The 16,170-nt window shown below is 41.8% G+C and overlaps 1 protein-coding gene across 2 annotated transcripts in view; it reads left to right on the plus strand.

The window, feature by feature from the left end:
* The first annotated feature begins 5,119 nt into the window (after nt 1-5,119).
* Nucleotides 5,120-16,170, plus strand: part of LOC310795426 (sarcoplasmic/endoplasmic reticulum calcium ATPase 2) — a 65,904-nt gene continuing 54,853 nt past the window's right edge. The window contains exons 1-4 of one of the 2 annotated variants that reach the window (XM_083657454.1): nt 5,120-5,728; nt 6,037-6,054; nt 6,160-6,242; nt 11,260-11,364. In XM_083657454.1, coding sequence (XP_083513580.1) covers nt 5,611-5,728; nt 6,037-6,054; nt 6,160-6,242; nt 11,260-11,364 — 324 coding nt within the window. In that variant the 5' untranslated portion in view covers nt 5,120-5,610. Of the gene's footprint in view, nt 5,747-6,036; nt 6,055-6,159; nt 6,243-11,259; nt 11,365-16,170 lie in introns of both variants that reach the window. The other variant, XM_083657455.1, reaches the window with a different exon arrangement.

A 16,170-nucleotide genomic window follows, 5' to 3' on the forward strand; every position in this document is an offset into this window, starting at 1 on the left:
TCAAGGCGAGCCTGAGCCTGTTTCATGAGTTTGGGGAGAACATGGCCATGTTTGGCCTATATAGACACCCTGGCCCCAAAGCAAAATGTGAATGTTGTGACATGAGCGATGTCTTATCCTTCTTTTTTCAAGGTTGTTGCTTCATCCGTATGCCTCACTTCCTCAGCTATTCTATGCTATTCTATTCTATTCTATTCTAGTTTAGTTTAGTCTAGTCTAGTCTAGACCTTCTTACTTCCCTTATGCTTTTTATCAAGGAAATCAGACTTAACTGTGTGCCTCGGTCACATCTTGTGTGTGTGTGACGTGATACACGCACAATTATAGGCTACAATGTAGCAATGAGATTAGGCTATAACCTGAACAGTACTGAATTTACTGAAACCAACTCACTAAGTTAATTTGATCCCAAGTAGCTGCCAAGAGAATGGAAGCAAGTCATTGAGGGATGCATTATTATAGAAAGCAGGCTAAATTGCCTGCTTGACGTAACTCAAAGAGAGGAGCGAAAATACACAGGCTGATTTGTTTAGTGGAGCAGAGCGGAGAGCCTCTGGTGGACACAGCTATGGAAGATTGCAATACGCCACGGTGAGCTTGACCAGATGTCTTTGGCTTGACACGCTGCAGCAGCAGTGTTGAATGTCTCACGTAGTCAGACCTATGGAAATACCTACTCTAGTCTGATGAAGTATTGGCTTAGCCTTGACTTTACTACCACCTGCTGATAAAGAACAGTTAATGCAGGGCAGAACAGTGGCTAAAACATGGTCAGTGTCTCACTCACAATATCCACCTGTCTCTTCTCTCGTGCTATTCTTATAATGGAGAGACATTAGGCACTTACTATATTATTGCTTAAACTAATAGCTTAATTAGTTTCAGGCATGCCCTACCACTTCGTTGCTGAAAATACAATGGTAGGTTCAGTTAGCACCCTGTATTTTTCCTTTAAAACATGTATGGGTTTGTTCATTTTGTGAGCTGAATGATATTTTGCCTTCAAAATAGTAGTAGTCAGATTGCTATCCGTCTGGACGTCTGGGGCATAGATGTGGGGCAGAACAGTGCAATGCCTGAACCAAGTCCACTCCCTCCCAATAACACAAGTGATGAAGGACTTTGTGCTCCACCAAAACTGACTTGAAGGACCCTCACTTTATTGATTTTCATTTCCTAGATTTAGTTCTTCAGTGACTGTGTTTAAAAGAAAACAAATCCAGGACCAGAGATTAAATACCATCCGCATACTGTACACCACCTGTATCCACCTGTATCCTATTTTTTGCAGAATATTGCAATGAAAGGCCATTTAAGCATAAATATGGAAGTTTTGAATCATTAACATGTTGAGGAAGAAGTTCTACTTTTGTTCTAATGATGTCAAGATAAACTTGTTCAGAGCTTACTGCACTCCTCTGTATACTGCCCCCTTGTGGGTAAAATATAAGCAGACAAGCATTAAAAAGCTGCAGGTTGCTTATAATGATTGTATGAGGGTTCTACTTAGAAAACCCAGATGGTCGAGTGCCAGTCAATTGTTTTGTGAAGTAGGAGTGTGCACTTTTCATGCTCTTCTGAGAAATCTGACGATTAAGTTTATTTGTCGTTTGAATGTATCTCATAATTTGATTATTATGCTGCTGACTCAACCCAGTTTCAGTAATGTGAAATACCAATCGTGCATTTGGAAACACTGGTATAGTGCCTTACTTTAGTGTTCTGATTGCTTTTGTGTGATGTTTTTAAATGTAGTGTTTTTGTTTGTGTGTCTTCTTATTGGACCTTATGTGTCTGTCAATAAAGAGTTGATGATGATGATGATTAAAATAACCAATCAAAGCAATTCCCCGTGCTTGAATTATGTAGAAAAGTGGGTTCTGTACTGTACAATATAAGGTTCAAAAGTTGTTGATATGATTGTATGACAATTTGCATGTGACAATCTTTTACAGTCTATGGTGACAATATAGGGGTCCACATATTCAACGCATGATAACTACCACTAAGCTGCCAGTCCGCATGGCTATCATGCAGCCAAACTATGAACTAGAAATGTATATAATTATAGCAAGTCAAAAAACACAACTAGAAATTGCCCACCCAGTTGAGCCCTGTTGGTGGTTTTTGGGGGTCTTGGCTTATGGACTAATTCCCCGCTTCAAGACTGTGAGCCAAAACTCACCAAATTGCCCACAATGTAACAATGGATTTATGACTTTGTATGTCCTTGTGAGACACAAACATTCATGCGTGTAGGCACTTCCACAGCAGAGTCAGAGCACACAGTGGCAAAGAGGTTCAGCTCTCAGTGTTTATGTCTTGCTCAAGGACACTACAACAAGCCGGGTCAGACCTTTGACTTTCTCATCCTGGGACACTCTTAAATCCACTTCTGCACGTTTTCATAGCACCTTATAAGGTGGTCAGCTATTCGCCGAGAACATCATGCCAAACATAGACATACTATGGGAAAAGGGCTCCAGTTGCCACGATCATATATCACACAAGTGATGTGCGCATGTTGCATGCAAATGTTTTTCATAGCAGCGAAGTTATGATAGCAGTCTGAATTTGACTGCAGAAGTATCATTTGATTGTACGCTTGCTGGCATGGCAGCTCTGGACCAAAACAGCTTCAAGACTAGACGTTTACTCTGGTGAAGAAAGACATCATAGCACATGATTGACAGGAACACCTCTACTGTATGTCCCTCGTGTCCAGGGCCGGTTCCAGGACAAGATGACTAGGGATGCATCCTAGATAGGAAGGGGTGCACATGCACGGGCCGCCCGAAAAATTTGACATGTTATTTGACTAAAAATAATGCATTTGACCATCATTTCAAGTAGAATGATACCAGCCAAGCAAGAATATTTCAAGTGTTTCAAGTGCTTTACTGAAATATTTGGACCATGTAATGATAATACAATTATCTCAACCTTAAAAGGTTACATGTAGGTGCCAAAAAGCCATAGATTCAGATCAAAGAACAGAGAAAAACAACAATTATAATTCAAGTTTAAACAGTAAGTGTGCAGCTGCAGCATGGAGATTTCATTGTACCTTTGGTTAAGACCAAATCATCTCTAAATGCTGTAAAGTGTTTTAGCAAAGAATATTGCAACATAAGTATTTCAGAACATACAACACTCTACTAGGCTACATTATTTTTTATTATTATGACATAATTTATTTTTATTTATTTTTTATTCCCCCCCCCCACTCTTTTCAACTGAGCATGCAGACAATTAAAATAAGGCTGCTTTTGCACCCCTGTAAAACCGGGCCTGCTTGTGTCTTCAGTAAGTGGTGAAGCCTGGGGAATGGGACTATATAGCCCATGTGAGAGTGAAGACAGAAGTCAAGTCAAGTTTATTTGTATAGCCCTAATTCACAAGGATGTCTGAAGAGACCTTCACAGAGAATAATCCCAACAAACAGTTGTGTATTTTAAATACTGTTAGGTTACTTTTCTGTATAGTTGAGGGGGATACCATTTTAGATTGCTATTGGCAAATCCCTTCCACCCGCTAAGAAATTCTTCCAGCCCACTATAATGTCCATCAGTTTGAATGCAAAGCTGATACTGTTAGCCTCCATTGTTTTCCAGTGTTATTGGCGTTGTCAGCGAAGAAGCCCCCATGCTCTGTTAGACTGACAGAGAGACGTGCTAGTGATACAACACAGCTGACCTTATCAGCCATTCTCTGCTCTTTTATCCCTGTCTCAGAAAACATGTATGTGCTTAAAGTAGTCTGAATGATTACAGTCATGTGGTGTAGAGAGGCTACTGCACAGTGTCGCTGATGAGGGAGGCCATCATGACATATAAAGTAAACAAGAAAAAGGCTGCTTCTACACAGGAAGTAATCGAAGATATTTGATTGATTGGCGCAGAAGTTTGAGTTTATAGGCGTATTATAGGCTATAATGCTCAAACATCACCTCAAACAAAGCATTAACAAGTGAAATTCTACAAATGGTGGACCAGCTATGCTAGCAGCTATACTGGGATGGCTTCTGTCCTTTGCAGCCTGTCCATTGTCTATCAGAAAGACAGAGGTTATTTTCAGAGACTTTGATTCATGTGTGCTGCCATAATCTGACACTCTGGCTCAGTGATAAGGGAAGAGAATAGTCTGCACTACTGTCTGGGACCACTATTGTTTTATTTTTTCCACCGAGGCTAAATAATAAAACGTCTTATCAGTGCTGGAGAAACAACTCTGAAACAAACTGTATCATCAAACAACAGTGTATGTTTGCGCATACAAATTGAATTGGTGTGGTTGGTGTACAAGTTACATAGCCTACATAGGAACACAATAAGTTAGAAGAAATTTATAAACAATTATAAGATGTAAAACGATTCAAAGATATTAACAGATACATAAACAGCATTAACAATGGTACCATAAACATTTGCAATTTAACAAAATATGTAATAGGTGCAATGAGATGTATCAGCAGTAGCTAATAAGCTTTGTATTGCACATGAATTGCAGATATTTACAGAGTAGCAGCATAGTATTGCACATTATTGTGTGAAAGGATTAGAAGATCAGTGAAGGGCAAACTGTGTGTGTTTGCCTATCAACAGCAGCAACTTATAATGACTGCAATGACAGAATAATAACATGAAATAATTTCTCGATTACCATCAGCTCTCATGCTGCTAAAGAACACCTCGTGACACAATAGCCTATGTGTGTATAATGTGCACACACTGCATAGCCTACAGCAGTGTACCTTTGCCAAATAAATAATTATATTCTATTCTATTCTATTGGTATTCTATTCTGAATAGAATATACTAGGATAGTAGCCTATTCTATTCTATTCTATTCTAGTATATTCTAGTCTATTCTATTCTATCATAGATGATGACGACACAGACGGACCGGAGGAGGTCCCTCCCATGGTCCCTCCAAAGAGCCTGGTGACGTCGAGAGTATTTCCCGTATTTCCGGACTTTCCAACCAATGAGTGGATTCCACATGCGGACACCGAGCACCGCGAGCCCCGCATTCGACGCACGCGAGAGGTGCAGCAGCGGACAAATGCGATTGGTGCGGTGCTGATGAAGAAGACACTGGTGATTCCGCAACACAGACACAGGCAGAGACAGCAGAGCAAAGGAGCCAGCCGAACTGCAGCCACATGTTTAAATGATATATCGGACCATTTCCCCACAGGACTTCGCTGTTTGAGAAGAAAACCCCTGTGACTGCCATGGTGGTGTGAACTATTCGCCGAAGGTTTTCGTGGGAAAGCTTGCGGAACGCAACCGGCGAATTCGAGCGCAGCCAGAGGCTATCCCCCCAATGCTATCCCCACAGCTAGCTTGCTGCTTGCATTGAGTTAGCTCCGGTAGCTAGCTAGCTGTTAGCTTACAAGCCGCTAAATCATCCGCTCTTGCCAGCGCCACCTGTCCGCCGTGTGCCATTCAGTGTGTTTAGCCGCCGGTAACAGCGAGAAAAGTGTGTCCGGTTCTTTCCCAGAGTGGAGCCAGAGGAAGAGAAGAACCGTGCCGGGTGAAGGTTAGTGAAGTTCGGCGAGTTAAGACGGAAAAAGAAGCGGTGTCCTCAAGTGGCCCTTCCTTCACCATGGACAACGCACACACAAAGACGGTGGAAGAAGTGTACAGCTTTTTTAACGTGAATGAAAGCACAGGTCTGGGTTTAGACCAGTTGAAGAAGCAACGGGAAAGATATGGAGCTAACGGTAAGAAAGCACACGGTTGTCTTGGGCTAAAACAGCGTGATTCATCATGGGCCACGGCGAACATGCTGATTTACCGGTAGAAAAAAAGAGAAAGGCTTTTGACGTCACGATCACTATGTCGAAATACTTCCAGTATCACTTCTGTAAACGGAATACATTGCTAAACGACAAGTTCAAGGTTTCGTATCCCATATAGATTTGTCATATTGCTTTATCTGTCACAACAACATGCTATTGTATAAAGTTTGACATCTAACAAGCCTGTCCATCTCTCCTTTGTCGGTGGTGCCCTTTGGGATGAACTGCAGAATTGCCAGCAGAGGAGGGTGAGTTGATGAATCATAAATGCCTCCCTCTCTACCTGTATAGACTGTCACCATTAAATGAATCATGGACGTGTGTTTTTAATGAAACTCTTTGTTTTTTTTAAGGTAAATCTCTTTGGGAACTGGTGGTAGAACAGTTTGAAGATTTGCTTGTGAGGATCCTTTTACTAGCTGCCTGCATCTCTTTTGTAAGTATAATGCAACTCGTTTCTTTTAGCCGCACACGTGGTTTATTCAGTGTTCATTCAAGAGAGATGTACCAGATACAGCTGGCTTAGTGAAGCAAAGAGAATATATCATATCTAACTTATCCAGGTAGCCTAACCCCCATGTTTGACTTTTATGTATGGTTTGTGTGCATCAAGTGCAATACTTCCTTTATTATATTATTATCTCACTACTATAATAAGGTGGTTGGATATTTCTAGTCATTATTAAAGCTTAGTGAACAGTTGTTCACCTCATCTAAGGTGGTGCGTTCACTAGTCCAAATGTTCAAGTGAAGATTGTATATTTTACAGCTAGAGTAGACGGAGTAATCCACACCGACATCACAGATATAAGAGCCTACTTTTGTCTGTAGACCATTTCCTCAGAGGAGGAATACTCAGAGTTGGTCATTGGTGAAAAAATGAAAGCGTTGCTTTTAATTCATTTGTGCCAGTTGGACATGGACTCGGTGTACATCTCCACCACCAAACTTCACTTCACCCTCAGTGATGAGTTCATTAGGCCCCTCCCCCCCCCCCCCCCCCTCGGTATTGCTCTGTCAGGCTATATACGTGTATATAGCACCTTCTCTGATTGATCCAGTGCAGATCACAGCTGATCTCAAATGCTGTTCAAAGAGGAGAAGAAAGACGCCCAGAATCTGTCTGATGACACAACCCAGATGACATCTGAAATGGAACATTTTCTCATCATTCTGTCTTGAGGGTTTATTTGATGTCAGTGCATTTCAGTGCAGTTCACTACTTTTTTTCCCTCTCTAGTCATTGCAGCCTCTCTGAGTCGGCGTTGTTTCATCATGTAGACGATGTTCACAGAGCAATAGTCATGATGACGTCTGTAGTGGAGAAAATAACTAGGGATGGGCGCGGGTACTCGAGCACTCGTTCATAACGTCAGTATTCGAGTAACGTTTCTGCTGTCCGGGTACTCGCCCCACCCCTTTAAAAATGGTATAAAAAGATCTACGCACGCATCGTCATGTGGATCTGGCAGCAACCAGCAGCAAACTGCACGTCCGGGCATCATGTCAGCCAGAATGTACAAGTACGTCATCCGCTTTGTTGCTTTCAAAATAAAAAGCTTATTGTAACCTTATTTATTTTGAGTAATGCGTTACAGCCACAGTTTCACGCCATATAACATCACAACGAGTATTTTGATACAAGGTTTGCTGCTTCATTCATTGAAATACCTTTTCTCCTCCAACGTGCATCAAAGCTATTTACTTTTGTTTAAGTAATATTATTTTGAAAGTTTTAACCGGAAGTTTTCCAGCTCTTCCCGAAAATGGTGCCTGGAGATATTCTCCCGAATGAGAAGCACGCTTCTTCATAGTGCACGCCCGATAAAACTCATTCAAAACGTTGCACTAGTTTACTGACTACACTGTCGTTTCCCATAACGTTAGTCACAAGAAATGTGGAGAAAGAATCACTTTTTGGGAGACAATCGCATCATGGTGATCACTATTCAGCAACAATGGACATGTATTGGAAATCAAATGCCTTCGCTTGTTTCACAACTTGTCTGCTCCAAAGCGTTAATCCAACCATCGGAGATACTGTCTAAAGGTAGGCTTTAGATGTTAGCTTAGCGTCACCTAATATCACAGTCAGTCCCTCTCCTGACAAAAAATGCTCCAGGTAGCGCTTTTTCCATGCAAAAATGCAAACGTTATGTGTGAACAGCCCCATACACAGGAGATAACCCCTGCTCAGTCATTACCATAGTAATCACACAGCCCGCGCCCCCCGCGCGAGTACTCGAGCACTCGTTCATAATAGAAGGAGAGTACTCGACTATTTAAATTGCTTAAAATGCCCATCCCTAAAAATAACACGGACATGCAGTTAATCCAGGAAGAGATAATGATGTCACTTGTACATGTTTGCTGATCCCACAGTTTTGCTGTAGGAATGAGCAGCACGCTCTTTGTCTAGTTTGTCTAGTAAAAAGTGAAACTGACAGACATCTGAGAAGGCCATATACGTCTCTCTGATGATTGAATTTCACAGTGTTGAGTAAACATGTCATTATTAGTCAGCCGTTAGTCTCCTTATCCCTACATTGATATCCAGTTACATGCACATGCTCGCCTCAGGACATCTTAGAGTCCATTAATATGTGATCTGATGCCTGCACTCATGTCATGACTGAGTGGCCAGCGTCAGTGAAGGTGGCACACTGGTGATGACACACGTGTCGAGTTCTACCACCCTATTTCCACTCCTCTGGCTTTGGCTGTTGGCCCGTTGGCTGAGAATATGGCCACTAACCCAGGCAGGGGCATAGTGATGACAGCCGGCTATGGTTACCAAGCTTAGAGAACTTGTAATCAGGAGTTGTCGAAACGGCAGAGTGCTGAGTGCTCTCAATCACACAAACACACATTCTCATTTATGACAGCTTAAACTAACAACATTTGTGACCACAGCTTGAAGTGCAAACATTTGTACATGTCAGACTTTGTATTCAGTCTGCTCCAGAACTGCAATGTGAACAACATTGTTGGATGTATATTTACAATTTAATTTGGCATTGGATTGGTCGGTGTAAACGGGTCGGAAGGGGATGGGATTTGGCTTTGGGTTTGACACACTGCACTCCTTCTGGCATAGAGTCCAAATGAGTAGAAAGCAGCTACTACACTCTGTCTCTCTGACACTGTTTTCCAAGAGAGTTGGCCCGCTCACTGTAATACAGGCTGAAGTGGGCTTGATTTGAATGAGAATAATTAAACTGTTCTCAGATTCTTGTAATTGTTTAATGCTCATTAAATAAAATTAGGAAAAAATTCAGGCCATCTCAAAGCTCAAATAGCTGTCATGTAATATCAGCATCTGCCACACACAGTACTGACCAGGACTGGAAGTGAATGATGCTGATGCCTGCCTGTAGGAGGAAGAGAAGTGTCAATCTCTCCTCCTCCTTAGCGGTCACATGTCTGTTGTTCTTATTTTGAGAGCTCTTGTCAAATTAACAGAGAGGTATTTATTTTACAACTCGTCATTTTCTGTTGGAGTCATAGAGGAAACTGTGCTGTTGCTTATTGTTGATCAAAAGTGATTGTTTACCATGAAACAAAGCCTTTGAGGTCATTTGATCTCAAACCTCCAGGATTATGCAACATTGATTCTATAACGGGTGGTGATGGCCAGATAAGCAAATCATACATCTGAGTTTCACCTAGTTTTTTAGGTATTGTCATGTCAAAAGAACAACCTGGATATATCACCTGGGGGGGGGGGGGAGGGGCAGGAATTATGTGGCATTATTAAAGGAACACTCCGCCCATTTTCAACCAGCTTTGTATCATTAGAACATCAGTAGTATATCAGAAAACTGTCAACTGTTTTGAAGTCTGTCATTTAATTTGACAGTTATTGAGTGTTAAAGTGTGCACCAGTGACATCACTGGTCCACACTAACTCAAATTAATAACTCTAACTCAAATCAACTCTCAATAACTGTCACACTAGATGAATGACTTCAAAACCGTTTACAGTTTGAGAGTTGATTTGAGTTAATGAGTTATTCATTTGAGTTAGTGTGGACCAGTGATGTCACTGGTCCACACTTTAACACTCAATAACTGGCAAATTAAATGACAGACTTCAAAACCGTTTACAGTTTTCTGATATACTACTGATGTTCTAATGATACAAAGCTGGTTGAAAATGGGCGGAGTGTTCCTTTAAGCTATACAACAAGCAGTGCGAAACAAATAAATATGATTGGTCGAGATACATTCCACTGAGTGCCAAAATGTCAGTGACACTTCCTCGCAAAAATGAGTTTAAAAGAAAAAAAATACCTCTTTCACATCTAACTCTTTTAGTGACAGATGCTTAGGACAAAACCCAAAGAGACGGCTACTGAGGAAGAATAATCCTGCGCACTGTTTACACTTGCATGACGCTTCATTGTTCATTTATGTTTTGGTCACAGAACCTTCATCAGGCAAATATTGACCTGATGTAAGTGTAGACTGTGTAGAGTCGACACTAGACAGTGTGCAGGATTCAATTACTTTAAAAAAAATGTTTGCAATTGCTTGCATTCTTACACTTTATCTCAAATTCAGAGTTCTCAGAACCTTGTACGCTAACACTAGCAAGTGTAGCATGACCGAGAAACTTAACTACATTTGCCAGTGGAATAATACAGTTAATTCAACTTATTTCATTTCATTGACCCTTTGGAGATACAGTGGAGGCAAACTGCACATTTGCAGAACTAGTTGTCTGATGTCAGTTGATAAGCATCTTATAATAGTCTTTGACATTTCAACCTCCCATTTGCTGCATGCATGCGTCATGATGTCCTTAAATGGTTGGCTACACCAAATTGATCTGATCTTATTACATAATGCAGTGGATTATTTTTGTTAGATTCTTTGTTGGGGCATGTTTGCCCTTATTAGATGGGACAGGACAGTAGGCAGACAGGAAAGGCGGGGAGAGAGAGAGGGGATGACATGCGGCAAAGGAGCGCGGGTCGGATTCGAACCCGCGTCCGCCGTGCGAACGACTGAGCCTCCGTGGTAGGTGTGCTACCACGTGAGCCACCACCAGCACAATGCAGTGGATTTGTAACAGTGGTTGTTAAGCCGCTGCCCCCTCAGTTCAGAAGCTAGAATGACAGGTTCCGGGTAAATCCAGCAGCCGCGGCCTCCTCAGTTCAGAAGCTAGAATGACAGGTTCCGGGTAAATCCAGCAGCCGCGGCCTCCTCAGTTCAGAAGCTAGAATGACAGGTTCCGGGTAAATCGAGCGGCACAATTTTAAAGACGAGACGAGACAAGCCTCTAAAGCCAAGCCTAACTGTTAGAAAAAACAACAGAAGAACACATCTCAGGGTTGTTCTTTGACTTGATCCCAGGACTTTACTTCACCTTCTATCTCACAAAGAAGTATGAATAGTTCTTTGCAATGCGTTTGATGATTGTTCATGTCTTTGTTCTGTCTTGCTTGTAGGTGCTGGCCTGGTTTGAAGAGGGAGAGGAAACCGTCACAGCCTTCGTGGAGCCTTTTGTTATCCTACTTATTCTCATAGCAAATGCCATTGTAGGCGTCTGGCAGGTAAATACTCACTTCTTTCCAACCTCTACTGTCTTAGCTGGCGTTATTAAGATGAAGTGTTCAATGATGATTTTACATTGCATAGTGACTGTATCTTCAGGTAATATCAGGCTTTTTTTCTTGATATAAATGTAAATGTACTCATTCATGAATACTCGGCATAAACGTTTCCCTTGCCAGATGGAGACAAAAGGTTAAATTTGACAATTTAAAATTGTAACCTAGCAGTGGAGTTACACTTACTTACAGTTGTGTTGTCTAGGTCAGTGGTTCTCAAATTCTTTCACATGAAGGACCCCTAAACTGACACAAATTGGACCACGGACCCCCATTTGATAGGATTTTGTCCCACGGTCCCCCATATGATAATAAGATCGATGCTTTTAGATGTGTTATTACAGAAAGTGTATAAAACCCATGACCAAAATAGTCATTGTGTTACTTATTAATGGAATTATAGCGGAAATAAATAAACCCCCTTTTGACTGCGGACCCCCTGGAACCCCCTCAAGGACCCCTGGGGGTCCCCGGACCCCCATTTGAGAGCCACTGGTCTAGGTTATTTCTGGGTCAATCAAGTCATTGACGAAGACCGCCTTGTGATTAGACACTGAACTAGTTCCCCTGATGTAAATAGGCAGAGATTGGATGCAAGAAATAGGAATCCCCAATGACAACTTTGCCAGTGCAATATTCTGCCTGCCCTAGCAGATCCACAGATGTTCTGAGAGGAGGAAGTGAAGAGAAATACAAAGCTTAGAACTCTGCCAATTTATTTATTTTATTATTTATATATATTAAATATATATATTATTAAATATTTATAATATTTATTAATTATATGGGAATTGACTCGATCTGAATTATTTACTGGACAAATGAAATGACTGGATAATTGCTTTGCGCTGGCTTACAGTGACTAAGTAATAGTCTGTGTCATTTTCCAGCAATATAGGTCAGTGGAATAGCCAGGAGTTGGACACGAGTGTTTACATTGTCTCTTTAAAGTACTCGACACAACTGACTTGTGATTTACGTGCGAGTGCTCCATTAGATAGCTGTTTGTTAGTGAAGCAAAGTCTTATCTAAATTCCATCTTGGCCTTTGACCTTTTCCGTGTTGCTCTTTGTACTGTGAGGTCACGACCTTGGTGATTTAGTACAGTTTCTTTTCTTTCCTCTGTTAACCCGCTTGTCATAAAGCTTCATGGGAGGCTCAGTCCACATCTACTCAACAGACTCGGGGGTAGCAGGCAGCAGATGGGACAGCTGTTATCTGGACAGCTGTTATCAGGACAGCTGTGTCTATTGTGATGCTGAATGACTAATGAGCATATTGGTTTCTCTGCAGTTTCTCGTATCATTTTCAGAGTTTGCACCGAATGGGTGTCGGTAAATTTACGAAATGCTTTGTGAAAATCGAATCATGCCTAGTAGGAAGTAAAAAAAAAAAGAGAGAGATAGAAAGGCTTATATTTATAGATCTTCTTATGGAAGACATAAGTTCTACATAGCATTCCCCATCCAGGCTAAGGATAGATCACATGTCCCATTGGACCCTCAGGGCAGATAGAGAGAGAGACCTGTCTTCCTTCTCTCCGTCACAGTGGAAGCCTTGCCTGCTCCACTTTCTCCTCCCTGGGTGTATTTTGGTCTCCCATCCATTAACCTATAGCTGCCCTGGGAAACCCCCACTTTCACCTTTTCACTGAGCAGGACTCACCCCTGTGCAATAAAATCGATACGGCAATATATCGCGATATTTTTCCCCGCAATACTGTATCGATATTTCAAAAAAAATATCGTGATATATCGCCATATCGATTTTTTGCACAGCCGTCTGTTCAGTGACACAAAAATACTTTATTTCAGTGCGTTCACTAAGGCCATGTTCACATTTACAGGCAAATCTGATTTGCTGATAAAGTCATTAATCATCATTATCTTGATTGGTTTCCCAAATCTGATTTGGGAGTGTGTGTCCGCACTGCCACAAATCTGATTCTCAAGTCGGATCTGTGTGTCCAGACCTAAACAGCCTATCTGCATGGGTTGCTATGGTAATGACGTGAGCGTCAGTGATATACGTAGTAACACACTCAACACTCAGCAGTCTTGACTCAATTTGTGTCCACTAAGTTATCAATATAAAGTGATGTACATATTATTACACTACCTGGGTGGTACACAGCGAATTTAATTTTCAGTCAATTATGTAGAGTATTGCAATATATCGCAATATATATTGTATCGCAATGTATCATGATACAATCGTATCGTGACCCATGTATCGCGATACGTATCGTATCGTGAGGTCCTTGCCAATACCCAGCCCTACTCCCCCCCCCCCCCCCCCCCCCCCCATGCTGCTCCTTGAGGAGAAAAAGGAAAAAAACAAATGCAATTTTCCTACATCACTTTGGTGTGTGGAGGCGTTTTGCTATGCCACTATGCTTCAGAGTGTCTGCAGAGTCCTGAGGGTTTCGTGTGTCTGTTCATTTCAGAAGTGTTATTGATTTGTCAGTGAACACCATCATAATTATAGGCAGGCAAGAACAGTCTTGGAAACTAATTACCATCTCTTGTGCCTGGCATCCTTTCCAATTATTTCCTGAGCACTCCAGGTTACGCTGCAGTGGGCCATAGCTGAGCATAGGCACTCCTCCTGACACCGGCCTTATGGATGACAGCACTAGATTTATGAGCCCCCCCAACAAAGCAGAGCAGTACAATAAATAGTTTGGAACTGTCTCATAACAATATATTTGGCTACAGCAGCAGTAGCCTCGAAGAAGGATGGAGAGAGTAGTGATGGAGCTTACTTAAGTTTTACAATATTAAGGACTACACTTAAAAGACAGTTGGCTGGATGGTCCCAGTCCATTTATTGCAATGTCAATGTGTTATGTCTAGGAAAATAGATATTGTGAGTTGTCGGGAATATGCAGGATATGGATTTCTTCAGCTGATACGGTAACCGATAAATATATGCTTCTCATAACCGATGATAATGTCACATTTTTGTATTTTAAAAATAATTTCTTAAAGAGATATTAAACACTTTTCCCACTTAGGTCTGAAAATCAATATATATGGGAATTTAGTATTGTTGTTGATGAATGCAGTTGCTCGTAAACGCCCGCAGACTGTGGAGACTGAGAGCTTTTTAAATTGAGCGATAGACTGAGAGATAGCAGAGTCAGGAGTCACTGGAAAACAAGATGATAATAACATTGTAGTAGGCTAATGATGTCACCTGAAGGTCAAACAGGAGCAGGAGATCCCTTCATCCTCTGGTGGAGATGATAATTTGTATGGATGGATGGATGGTGGGCGGATTCTTCTGATTTGCCTCAAACATCCACTTGGACTCAAGGGTGAACCTTAGATGTTGGTGGAGAAAGACTGAAGTTCAAGGTCACTGTGACCATGTCTGTCTGTTCCATCAAGGAAGGGAGGCGGGGATAGGTTAAAGGGGCCACATAGCTAGGGAGAGGAAGGTCGTTGAGAGCCGGGCTTCGAGGTGCGGGTAGGGGGAGTGGCTAGGGGGATGTGGGCATTAGGAGGGGGTGTGGTCAGTAAGGGGGCAGGGCTAGGGAAAATGGGCCATAGCTAGGGATAGGAAGGTCGTAGAGAGTCGGGGTTCGAGGGGCGGGTACGGGGAGTGGCTAGGGGATATGGGTGATGTACGGGTAGGAACATTTCCCATGTTGAAAATGATTAGCCGTGTTGTTGAGGTACCCCCAAACATTGTCTAAAGTGCCATAAGGCTGAGTGGCCACAGCACTGCGGCTGCACCGTGGGCTTCACAGTATTTGTGCTTATATGAGTCTGGACAGACATGGATGTAGAATGCGACTTGTTGGCGGCGGCGTACAACCGCCAGGCGGTTATTTCTAGTTTTAAGCAAGGCAACACAAAGCAAAGCTGGCTTCCTATTATCGGCTCTTATTTATCTGCAAAAATGTCATTCTTGGAATAATGAACAGTAACGTAAAATGGCCCATATCAGCCGACAATCTTTCGGATCGATAGTATGTATATCGTGCATCCCTAGTGAGTTGCGTGCTTTGCTATGATTATTATTATTAATTATTGTTGTTATTAAGATGAAAACAAGCACCCTGGGCAACCAATAAAGCTTAGTGAGAATAATTAACATGCTTGGAATCTTTTACAAATAACTTCTTGGTGGAGAGAGTGTTCCAGGGGGGAAACATCTAGCACCCCATAGCTGAGTTTGATGGACGTGTCTGTGTTTGTCTTGGAGACTTCATAGCTTTGGAGAATCTCTCAGTATCAGATCCTCATAGTAATACTTTGTGTTTGTGTCAGATATGGGAGCGTCAATCCTTTGATGATCCTTGTTTAGCATTTTGCTCGATTGTGGTTTACTTGGAGTTAAAGGTACAGGACTCACCAAAGTTTTGAGTTGATTTGGAAGAAATATTTAGATTTGTGATCAAAATTCATTTTGGGTTAACGTTTAAACTTCATCAAGCTCATCAACAATGTTCTGGCTTTGTGTATAACTGAACTCAAAAACACATCCTTCAAGTAACGCTGATTGTTTTGGGGGGAAGGTTGTGGTGGTTGGTCTTTCATTGCTCCCAAGAGGGCGCCATGACTTTTTCACATCTCTGGACTGGTTAAAAATACCTGCACAGAGGAAGTAAGTGAATAAGGCAAAAGGAAATGCTTGAGGTGTAGTGGGAAGAGATGAGAGAGGCATGTGACAACAAGCTTTTTGTACACATGATCAACCCGACATGAAAAGGGACACCCAACTTTGAAGTAACAAAATTAC

The sequence above is a fragment of the Poromitra crassiceps genome, assembly GCF_964638095.1.
Source record: "Poromitra crassiceps genome assembly, chromosome: 21".
Taxonomy (NCBI): Eukaryota; Metazoa; Chordata; class Actinopteri; order Beryciformes; family Melamphaidae; genus Poromitra; species Poromitra crassiceps.